The sequence below is a fragment of the Anolis sagrei genome, chromosome 5 (genome assembly GCF_037176765.1).
Source record: "Anolis sagrei isolate rAnoSag1 chromosome 5, rAnoSag1.mat, whole genome shotgun sequence".
Lineage (NCBI taxonomy): Eukaryota > Metazoa > Chordata > Lepidosauria > Squamata > Dactyloidae > Anolis > Anolis sagrei.
Genome location: NC_090025.1, coordinates 124817449 through 124829680, shown reverse-complemented (window position 1 = coordinate 124829680; position 12232 = coordinate 124817449). Strand labels below are relative to the sequence as shown.

The 12232-nt window shown below is 43.8% G+C and overlaps 1 protein-coding gene and 1 long non-coding RNA gene across 3 annotated transcripts in view; one reads left to right on the top strand and one right to left on the bottom strand.

Annotated features, from left to right (window-relative positions):
- The window catches only part of LOC132776294 (uncharacterized), a 31651-nt gene extending 26403 nt beyond the window's left edge, over positions 1-5248 (bottom strand). Inside the window, exon 1 of the long non-coding RNA XR_009631604.2 lies at positions 5159-5248. This is a non-coding gene — a long non-coding RNA (uncharacterized lncRNA). The remainder of the gene's footprint in view (positions 1-5158) is intronic.
- MAPK11 (mitogen-activated protein kinase 11) overlaps positions 5189-12232 on the top strand; it is a 53166-nt gene continuing 46122 nt past the window's right edge. Inside the window, exon 1 of one of the 2 annotated variants that reach the window (XM_060777774.2) lies at positions 5189-5337. In XM_060777774.2, the coding sequence (XP_060633757.1) occupies positions 5225-5337 (113 nt within the window). In that variant the 5' untranslated portion in view covers positions 5189-5224. The remainder of the gene's footprint in view (positions 5338-12232) is intronic. The other variant, XM_060777776.2, reaches the window with a different exon arrangement.

Genomic DNA, 12232 nt, shown 5'->3' with positions numbered 1-12232 from the left:
AGAGATGGATCATAACTGTGGGGGTCATTCTAATTTTGGATATCCTTCCCCCAGTACTTTATCTGGCATCATTCAGAAGGGCTCCCTGAACTCATAGAGTGACATTTGGATGGTTGTAGGAGTTACTGGTGGGTGATAAATTTCCTAAAGTTAAGTTATCTTAAAATCCAAGCTATTTTTGTCAGAGTCTTTGGACGACAGCAAATTTTCCCCTGGCAATGTATGGAATAAATATTAGCCTCTTAGGATAAAGATCACAATAAAGATATATGTCTCCTTTACATATGCATATTTCTCATCCTAGCTGCTTTCACATTACACACATTCAGGAAGTAATTTCCATGTCGGATTATCTATGACAGAAACTGAAGATACTGCAAAATAATTCTTGGAAATATTATATGGGGCACAGTCAATTCATGTGGGGAGCTATAGGGTCTCATTACCGTGTTTCCAGTACTGAAAGTATCTTCTAGAAATCATCGAACACATTCTAGCACAATGCAAGGGGAGCTTAATAGTATCCCACGTTCTTATGCTTCAGGAAATCCCATTTTCTCCTTCAATATGAATACTGAACTATTGAGGTTTTCCAGAATTGCCTGTCTTAAGACAATATGAAAACTAATATGTAATCCTTTTTTACTAAGGGACCTTGTCCTCACAGGTATTTTCAGATGCAAAATATGTATCTATTCGATGCATATTGCATCTGTATGAAAACCATGGTTTCAAATACCCCCGACTATCAGTGGAAATGGTATTCCAGGGGAATGTTGAATCATATACCTTACTCCACAGTTAGGAATAAACACCAACTATTTTTGCTGTCCTTTATAATTTATTGCTAATTCACTGACATCTTTGCCTTTAGAGCATCAAACTGGCTCCTCTCATTTATTTTTATTTTAGTGGGACTCTGCTGAGTGAAACATGGTCTTGTTTGGAAGACTAATTAAAACAGTATTGAGCTCATTTGTCCCAAATGTTGCTTAAGTGCTATAAAACTAGTCAGTGGAAAATACTAGCAAAATTAATTTTAAAATGTGCTCAGGGGGTATTCATACTCATTTGGAGCGCAAGCTTTTTAACCCCCTCTAGATGAAACTGTATAAACAGATATACTAGCCAATGCAGAAAGGTAGAGAGCCCACAATATTTATTTATTTATTTATTTATTTATTTATATTTAAATTTTAAACTTTTATATCCCTTCTCTGCCTCCATGGAGGGACTCAGATCGTCTAACAGCAGAAATTCAATGCACAAATACATCTAAAAACATCATAAAATCATAATAAGTTAAAATATAGACAAAATAAATACATCAAGATAGAATCAAGTTCAACTCAGTCTGCAAATGTGGTCAATAACTATTAGGTTATTGCTGGACTCAACCAAATTATTCTGGGAATGTTTTGTCCCAGAGCCAGGATTCCACTAGCTTTCTGAAAATCAGGAGGGAAGGGGCAGATCTGATCTCCATCGGGAGAGAGTTCCACAGCAATTCTGATACTTTTGAGCAGCCAGTAGAAAAAAATCCAGATTAAGGCTTGGGCTACTGCTCACCGCTCACTGTTGCATAAGGTCAAGCAGGTTTCTTCTGTGCCAAAATTTGGAATGTGAGTTGCAGGATATGTACACTTTTATCGATGGTTCTGCACTATGCTATGACTGACAACCATTCAAATACTGACAGACATTCCCAAATCCCTTGAAAAATCAGACAAGAAAATTACTCATAGTGTTTCGCCACCTGATGCTGGAAATTGCCCCTAAAATTGAAGTGACTGGGATATTCACTTTCATTTCTTAGAAATAACTGCAGTGTACTCCATCAAGGATTGAGAAGTGCTTAGTACAGGCTTTTAACCTACTTGCGTTTTACCCTTACCCCAAAAGCTGTGTGTGCATCAGTTCTCACAGCACATTGTTTTGCTTCTGTCATATCTTATATGCTTACAAGTATGCCAAAGGTATAAAGGGCCCTTCTAAACAGGCCTATATTCCAGGATCTGATTGCAGGTTTTCTGCTTTAAATTGGATTATATGAGTCCACACTGCCAGATAATCTGGGATAAACAGAAAACTGGGATCAGATCCAGGGATGAAGCTGGCAGGGCGGGAGGAAGATGATTCTCATTAATATTGAACTCTGAAATGTATACAGAAAGTCTTTATTGTTCATTCGTTCAGTCATTTCGACTCTTCATGACCTCATGGACCAACCCACGCCAGAGCTCCCTGTCGGCTGTCACTACCCCCAGCTCCTTCAAGGTCAATCCAGTCACTTCAAGGATGCCATCCATCCATCTTGCCCTTGGTCAGCCCCTCTTCCTTTTTCCTTCCATTTTCCCCAGCATAATTGTCTTCTCCAAGCTTTCCAGTCTTCTCATGTTGTGGCCAAAGTTCTTCATCTTGGCCTCTACTACCCTTCCCTCCAATGAGCAGTCGGGCTTTATTTCTTGAAGTATGGACTGGTTGGATCTTGCTGTCCAAGGCACTCTCAGAACTTTCCTCCAACACCACAGTTCAAAAGCATCTATCTTTCTTTGCTCAGCCTTCCCAATGGTCCAGCTCTCACATCCGTAGGTGACTACGGGGAATACCATTGCTTTAACTATGCGGATCTTCGGATCTTCGTTGCCAGTGTGATGTCTCTACTCTTCACTATTTTATCAAGATTGGTCACTGCTCTCCTCCCAAGAAGTAAGCGTCTCTTGACTGCTTATCTTTCTGAAAACCCATTTTCTATACCGTCCAAGAAACAAAACACTCTAAACCATCCATTCTTGTATTTCTTACATCAAAGGAACTATAAGAGGCACATGAGTTTATGGGTGCATCTACGCTGTAGAATTAATGCAGTTTGCTGCCACATTAACTACCATGGCAGTTAATTTGGATGAGAATCATCTTCATCCCCCCACCCCACCCCCCGCCAGCTTCATCCCTGGGATAATACCCAATCCATCCTTGGTCAGGACTCTGAGTAAATCCTTTGGGCCCTTCCAGGTCGGCCCTATATCCCAGGATCTGTTCCCAGTTTTCTGTTTATCCCAGATTATCTGGCAGTGTGGACTCATATAACCCAATTTAAAATAGGAAACCTATTCTTCACTATTTTATCAAGATTGGTCATTGCTCTCCTCCCAAGAAGTAAGCGCCTCTTGATTTCCTGGCTGCAGTTATTTTATTTTTCTGGTTATTTAATATTTAATGTTTACTTTACTTAAGTGATATTTGTCTTCACTGTTCTAATATAGCACAAATCCTATATAAAATCATACATTAATATTGAAGTTGAAATATATACAGAAAGTCTTTACACTCAGATCATGTGAGGTTTTCTGTATTGTCAAAGGCTTTAATGGCCAGAATCACTGGGTTGTTGTAGGTTTTTTTGAGCTATATGGCCATGTTTTAGAGCAGTGGTTCTCAACCTGTGAGTCCCCAGATGTTTTGGCCTTCAACTCCCAGAAATCCTAACAGCTGGTAAACTGGCTGGGATTTCTGGGAGTTGTAGGCCAAAACACCTTCGCAGAAGCATACACGAAGCTCGGCCTGTCACTGAACATCGAGAAAACCAAAGTGCTGTTCTAGCAGTCACCAGCTATCCCTTCCCCAATGCCAGAGATACAACTTAATGGTGTAACATTAGAAAATGTTGATCATTTCTGCACCTCTCCACCAAAGTCAACATCGACACCGAAATACAACACTGCTTGAGCTCTGCGAGTGCAGCGTTTTCCTGAATGAAGCAGAGAGTGTTGGAGGACCGGGACATCCTTAGGGATACCAAGATGCTTGTCTATAAAGCTATTGTCCTCCCAACCCTGCTATATACCTGCGAAACGTGGACTGTCTACAGACGTCACATGCAACTCCTGGAATGATTCCATCAGCGCTGCCTCCGGAAAATCCTGCAAATTTCTTGGGATGACAAGCGGACAAACGTCAGCATGCTGGAAGAAGCAAAGACCACCAGCATTGAAGCAATGGTCCTCTGCCATCAACTCTGCTGGGCCGGCCACGTTGTCCGGATGCCTGACCACCGTCTCCCAAAGCAGTTGCTCTATTCTGAACTCAAGAACAGAAAACGGAACGTTGGTGGACAGGAAAAGAGATTTAAAGATGGGCTCAAAGCCAACCTTAAAAACTCTGGCATAGACACTGAGAACTGGGAAGCCCTGGCCCTTGAGCGCTCTAGCTGGAGGTCACCTGTGACCAGCAGTGCTGCAGAATTCGAGGAGGCATGAGTGGAGGGTGAAAGAGAGAAATGTGCCAGGAGGAAGGTGCGTCAAGCCAACCCCGACCGGGACCGTCTTCCACCTGGAAACCAATGCCCTCACTGTGGGAGAAGATGCGGGTCAAGAATAGGGCTCCACAGCCACCTACGAATCCACAAGGAAACCCATCATGGAAGACCATCTTACTCGTCCAACGAGGGATCGCCTAAGTAAGGCCAAAACACCTGGGGACCCACAGGTTGAGAACCACTGTTCTAGAGGCATTCTCTCCTGACGTTTCGCCTGCATCTATGGCAAGCACCCTCAGAGATAGTACTTGCCATAGATGCAGGCGAAACGTCAGGAGAGAATGCCTCTCGAAAATGCCCATATAGCCCGAAAAACAACCCAATGTGGGGTTTTTTGCCTTGATATTCTGGGATATAGGGCTGTGTGGAAAGGAGCTCAGTCTCCACAGCCATATCATCTGGAATAAGCATTACATCTGTGATGAGATCTTTGGGTGTCGAAGGGGACTTCACAAAAGTGTGGCACTTGTTCCCCTGGCATCCATCCTCCCGCTGGGGGGTTTGCCCAGGTGCCTTCGGCCTACAGTTCCCAACCAGCCCCCGTTTGTTTGCTCTGCGAGGGGGCTGCTGGGAGCTGTAGTCCAAAACAACCCTGAGGTGCTGAAGACAGAATGAGAGGGAGAAGCCGCCCTGAATGAATGGATGAATCCCTGACTGAGGCGCGGCCTTGAAACCAGTCTTGCAGTGCTGAGCCAGGCTTGGCAATAGGGAAGGAAACTCCAGAGAGGAAGCCTCTCCTTTTCCCAGTTCATCCTCCCTCTCCTTTCTCCTCCCCGGCCCCTCCCTTGGCCCCTCCCCCTCCTCCTCCTCCTCCTCCTCCTCTGCCGGGCTCGCGCTTACATTTCCAGCTGTGCGGGTTCCCCTCTCGGAGCGGCTTCCCTTCCCCTCGGGCTCCGGGCCCGGAAAATGTCCGAGCGAGGCGGCTTCTACAAGCAAGAGCTGAACAAGACGGTGTGGGAAGTGCCCCTGCGCTACCAGCAGCTCACCCCGGTGGGCTCCGGCGCCTACGGCTCCGTCTGGTGAGTCAAGGAAGGGAAGACAGAGAGAGAGAGAAAGATAGGACAGGTGCAGCGCCTGCTTGGCATCCCTGAGAGGGAGGGCCCCATCCCGCCAACAAGGCCGCAATGGGGGGCTTCTCTCTCAAGCAAGGCCCGAGCCAGGAGGGGACACGAAGGGACCAGGCTGTGTCTACACACACAAACAACGCCCCTTGCCCTTCCTTCCTTCTTTCCTTTCGGGTGTGTCCCTTCTCAGTGAGATCTGAGGGAAGAGGGTCTTTGTATCTGTGTGTGGGGAGGAAGTAGAGAAAGACCCCGGATGTGGGCCTAGGCCCAAGCCACAGTGCCTTCAAGGTAGAACCAGGCATGGGCAAATTTGGGTCCTCCAGGTGTTTTGGACTTCAACTCCCACCATTCCTAACAGCCTCAGGCCCATTTCTTTTCCCCCTCAGCCGCTGAGGGGGGAAAGGAATGGGCCTGAGGCTGTTAGGAATGGTGGGAGTTGAAGTCCAAAACACCTGGAGGACCCAAAGTTTGCCCATGCCTGGTATAACCACACTCCTTTGCTTCAACAGGGCCACACATCAGCCTCAGGAAATGCACATGCAGAGGCAGTTGCAAACATCCCACTCACACTGGACCCTTCCACACAGGTGAATCAAATCCCACATTATCTGCTTTGGACTGGAATATATGGCAGTGTGGACTAAGTACCCTTCCACACAGCCCTATATCCCAAAATATCAAGGCAGAAATCCCACAATACAGTATCTGCTTTGAATTGAGTTATCTGAGGGCCCTTCCACACAGACCTATATCTGCCTTGATAGCCTGGGGGCCCTTCCACACAGCCCTATATCCCATTATCTGCTTTGGACTGGAATATAGAGCACTGTGGACTCAGTACCCTTCCACACAGCCCTATATCCCAGAATATCAAGGTGGAAAATCCCTCAATACAGTATCTGCTTTGAACTGAGTTATCTGAGGGTCCTTCCACACAGACCAATATCTGTCTTGATATTCTGGGGGCCCTTCCACACAATATCCCATTATCTGCTTTGGATTGGAATATATGGTAATGTGGACTAAGTACCCTTCCACACAGCCCTATACCCCAGAATATCAAGGCAGGAAATCCCACAATACAGTATCTGCTTTGAACTGAGTTATCTGAGGGCCCTTCAACACAGACCAATATCTGTCTTGATATTCTGGGGGCCCTTCCACACAGCCCTATATCCCAGACTATCAAGGCAGAAAATCCCACAATACAAATACTTTGAACTGAGTTATCTGAGGGCCCTTCCACACAGACCAATATCTGTCTTGATATTCTGGGAGCCCTTCCACACAACCCTATATCCCAGAATATCAAGGCAGAAAATCCCACAATACAGTATCTGCTTTGAACTATTTATTTATTTATCGTGTCAGGAGCAGACCAAACAGTTGTACTGCATTTTTTAACAAACAAACAAACAAAACACAAAGTTTGCAAGCTTGGTAGTTGAGTAAATGTCCTTTGAACCAGTAGCTGGCCACTTGGAGTGCCTCTGGTGTTACTATAAGAAGGTCCTCCATTGTGCATGTAGCAGGGTTGTGCAGAAGGGCTCAGCTTGCATCACAGCAGATGGTCTGTGGTTTGCTCTTCTCCACACTCGCATGTCGTGGTTTCCACTTTGTAGCCCCATTTCTTAAGGTTGGCTCTGCATCTCGTGGTGCCGGAGCACAGTCTATTCAGCGCCTTCTAAGTCGCCCAGTTTTCTGTGTGCCCAGGGGGAGTCTCTCATTTGGTATCAGCCATTGATTGAGGTTCTGGATTTGAGCCTGCCACTTTTGGACTCTCGCTTGCTGAGGTGTTCCAGCAAGTGTCTCTGTAGATCTTAGAAAACTATTTCTTGATTTAAGTCTTTGACATGCTGGCTGATACCCAAACAGGGGATGGGCTAGAGATGTCACAGCCTTGGACCTTTCACTATTGGCTGCTATATATACCAGAATATCAAGGCAGAAAAGGCTACATTATCTGAGTGTGGACTCAGATAACCCAGTTCAAAGCATAATGTGGGATTATCTGCTTTGATATTCTGGGATATAGGGCCCTTCCACAAATCCCACATTATCTGAGTGTGGACTCAGATAACCCAGTTCAAAGCGGATAATGTAGCGTTTTCTGCCTTGATATTCTGAGATATAGGGGCTGTGTGGAAAGCCCCCCAGAATATCAAGGCAGAAAATCTCACAGTATCTGTTTTGAGACCACACTCAGATAATGTGAGATTTTCAGCCTTGATATTCTGGGATATAGGGTTGTGCAGAAGGGCCCTCAGTTCAAAGCAGATATTGTGGGATTTCCTGCCTTGATATTTTCTGCCTGGGGCCCTATATCCCAGAATCTGATCCTAGGTTTTCATCTTTAAACTGAATTATATGAGTCCGCACTGCCAGATAAGCCCCTGCTCCCCCGCCGCACAGTGGATTAAATCACTGAGCTGCTAAACTTGCTGACCGAAAGGTTGCCAGTTCGAATCCAGGGAGCGGGGTGAGCTTCCACTGTTAGGTCCAGCTTCTGCCAACCTAGCGTTCGAAAACATGCAAAAGTGAGTAGATCAATAGGTACCACATCTGCAGGAAGGTAACAGCGTTCCATGCAATCATGCTGGCCACATGACCTAGGAAGTATCTACGGACCACATTGGCTTTTCGGCTTAGAAATGGAGATGAGCACCACCCCGCAGAGTCTGAATCGATCAGACTTAATGTCAAAGGGAAACCTTTACTGCCAGATAATCTGAGATAAACAGAACACCTGAGATCTGATCCTAGGATATAGGGCCTGTCTGGAAGGGCCCTGGGGCGCCTTCCACACAGTTGAATATAAATCCCACATTATCTGCTTTGAACTGGGATATATGGCAGTGTGGACTCAGATATCCCAGTTCAAAGCATATATTGTGGGATTTTCTGCCTTGATATCTTCTCCCTGGAGCGTCTTCTACACAGCTGAATAAAATCCCACATTTTCTGCTTTGAACTGGAATATATGGCAGCGTGGACTCAGGTCCCTAAATTAGAATACAATCACAAATAGACACACAACACATTTAAAACACAAATACTAATTAATATACAGGTGGGACTCACGTTACAAATATCCAACTTACAAATGACTCCTAGTTAAGAACAGGGGTGAGACAACAGGAAGTGATAGAAATCTACCCCCCAGGAAGGGAATTTACTGCTGAAAGAGTTACAGCTTTTGGGAACTGTGGGAGTTGAAGTTCAAAACACCCAGAGGGCTGAAGTTTGCCCACTCATGGTGAAGATGCCTGTGGCTTGAATTCTGCTGTTCATTTGAACTTGAGTAGACCCGTTGAACCAACACAGTGTTGGTTGTAGCATGTTAGCAGTGTTGATGTAGCATGTTACCAGTGGTTCAGTGGGTCTGCTCCAGTTAGAACTAACCATTGCTTTTATTTTGTATTATTAGTACTGTTAGCATTATATTGGTTTGTATCCTGTTTTCCTCTCTTAAAGGAGACTCTAAGCAATTTTAGACTATAGTGTCTTTCTTTGTGTTTCCAAGTAATTTCAAATGTAAGGTGAACCTGTGAGAGGGGTTTCTTGATAAGATTTGTTCAGAGAGAATTTGCCTTTGACTTCCTCTGTCCCTGAAGGGGTGTGACTTGCCAAGGTTGCCCCGTGGGTTTCTATTTACTGAAAATATGTGTATACTGTATGTATATAACTGATATGTCTTTGATGTTGACTGATGTCTCTTTGCACCACACAATACCCTCCCGCTGGTGTAGATTATTATTTCTGGACAAAAAGACTTAGTGTAGGGAAGGTAGTCAAGAGAGAAGAAGGGCATTGCATCTGGAGAGGTGGACTGTTACAGTAATATTATTCTACTTTAGCTGCTATGGCAACATGGTATGGAATGGTTGGTTTTGCAGTTTAGAGAGGGTCACTTGGGACTCCCTAAACTACAAACCCCAGAATCCTACAGAATGTTGCCACGACAGTTAATGGAATAATAGCCCTACAACTGTATCATGTAATAGGGTCCAAGGTTCTTAGCTATTTTCATTCTATTAACTTGCAAATATTGTGTTGTTGTTGTGTGTCTCCAGATCATTTCTGACTTACGATAACTCTAAGGCAAACCTATCGTGAGGTTTTCTTGGCAAAATTTGTTCAGAAGGGGGTTTGTCTTTGCTTTCCTCTATGGCTGGGAGAGTGTGACTTGCCCAAGGGTTTCCATGGTTGAGTGAGAGTAAGTTCAAGGCTCAAACCTTGAATATGTTCGGGCAATTGTTTCTTTTTGGAAGTGAGTCTTGTGTTTGGGGCATGAAGTATGTGTGTGTGTGCACCTGCACAATCTCTGTGCATTTGTGGACAGTTGTATGACAAATGCATAGTATAAAGGGGGTCACTCTTCTCTCCTAAATGTATGTGGGTCGACCTTTTGCCCTATGTTCTCTGTCAGAGGGTTTCAGTGTTCGTATTTATGTCTCTACCCAGCCCCCACTGAGGTTGTCGGGAGAGACTACAGAGCAGAACTGCTCTCTCAATCCCATTCAGTCTGGAATTCCTCACAGGTTGCTAAGGGTAACCCCGGGGCTGTGCCAGCTACTGAAAGAGGTTTCCCCAGACTATTTTAAAGACCTCCTCTCTCACCACTGAACTGAGCCCATGAATGGGCCTTTGGCAAGATGACGCTATTATTCTCCCAGCTATTGTGGCCAAGTCTAATATCTTCCTTTGCCACTTTGTGAGACTGGAAGCAATAGACGTGAGGGTACTGAACATAAAGTTCTCTACAGATGGACAAAATAAGAGTCCCAATCCTGTCCAACATCCTTGCAACCAAAAATTGGTGTAATAAAAACTTTGCTTGAAATAATATTCTGGTTACCATCTAAATTGAAAGTTGCAAATGTGGGGGTAGCCTTGGGCTATCTCCTTGCCAGAAAAAAAATCAACATTTACGTTAGCAATTCAGTCATGTTTAATCCTTTGTCATGGCCTGAAATACATGTTGTGAAAACTAAGTAAATCTCTGAGCTCAGTCAATAACTGTTTTAGTTGTTACACATGTGTAGGCCTTTGAGAGTTCATGGAAGAAAAATAAAAAATAGGTTGCATAAAAGAATGCATAAGCAATTGTTCTTCATATGTTCAGTGTCCTTTTTTTTGTTGATCAACTTGATATACAAATTGTGAGTAAAGGGACAGTTTTCTCAATTGAAGGAACAGAACATTGTAACACCCTAAGCATCTCTATTACGGCTGGTGCTATTTACCACATCCATGTATGATTTGGAATTAAGACTGATCAGAGAGGTAGTAGTCTTGTGTGCATATGATGCCAAATAGTTCATAAAGGTGAAGTAAATAAATTTGTAACTTGAGATGTAGCAATCTGTCGAGGTGCTTTCATTATGCTTTGCCTGCATGACAGAGAGTTGGACTAGACGGTCCACATGGTCTCTCCCAACCTATTATTCTATGATTCTATGAACCAGATGGGACCCTATTACTACCAAGATTGTCTCGAGGTTGTGGCGGACAGCTCACTAGAGGTAGCAACTCAGTATGCAGGAGGAAGGGAGGCAAAAACTACGTCGATAATAATCTGGAAGTAGACTGAAAGGGAAACTGTAAGGATTGCAAAAGGCCTACATGTGAATCTGTAGTTCAATCACTTTCAGAATATGGATGCAACCACTAGCAATGGAAAAAGCTAGAGGAGAACAAATAATGATCAGGAATCTGCAGAACATGATTAAACAATTAAAGCATTTTAAACTTTTTAGGGTGGAGAGCATGGGTTTCTCCATATAAAGCTTTGAAGCTGCCTTATAATGAGTCAGTTCAGTTAGCTCAGTGTTGTCAACTCTGACTGGCTCTGTGGATTTCAGGTTTTCCTAGCTGTGCCTGGAAATCCCTGTTATTTCCCTGGCAGTTTCCCCATCCAAATTCTAACTAGGCCTGTCCATTCACTGTGGTGATTTGGTTAATGCCATGTTGATGGTTAATGCAGTCCAGCAACTTCTGGAGGGCCACACACGCCTCTGCTTTGACTTTAAAGGATGAATAAAGAAATTCATTGAATATTATTTCCTTTATTCTCTTAGGCCAGAGAACCACATGGAACCTCTATGTTCAGAGTCAGTATAACAGGAGGGAGATGCATAAAAAGAGGAAGAGGTATAAACATAATTCATATTCACAGTTTGAAAAAGCTACATTTTGGATTATTAGATCCTTGAATCTCTTAGCCAACATAGCTAATGCAGAGAATTCAGGGAATTGTAGTCCAAAAAAAGGTAACTCTGTAGTGTGATTCAGCAGGACATCTTTCACATTTTCATTTGGCTGCTTTAAAGATTACTGCTAAGTGATTGTTTTACTTGAGATATGTTATATAAACACCAAGTGTTTTAAATGTTGTTGGCATTACTCAAACAGATACATTCATTACATGCTGACTTTTATTGAGACCTTGGGTTGGAATGTTGATGTAAAGATGCTTTCTGTTTACTTGTTGCATAAAGAATTCTTCTGACACAAAACAGGCCAAGCAACGTGACTAAATGGCTTGGCACTGGAGTCCATTGTACATTAGATTATCCATTTGTGTGAGGTGACTGACCACTATGTGATGGGTTTAAAAAGCACACAATCTGAATCCTACTCAGTGTACCTCATATACTTACACAGTGGGGACTTGTGGTCTTGAAGATTTAAAAAGATGGAAGTCTTAGAACTGTACAGTTACAGAATAATATCTGGAAGGGATCTCATGGTCCATCTATTTCAACCCTGTGCTCAGTGAAGAATCTCCAGCTGTAACATCTCCAGCAGATGTTCAGCTTTTATTGAAGATATCCAGAGAAGTAAATTA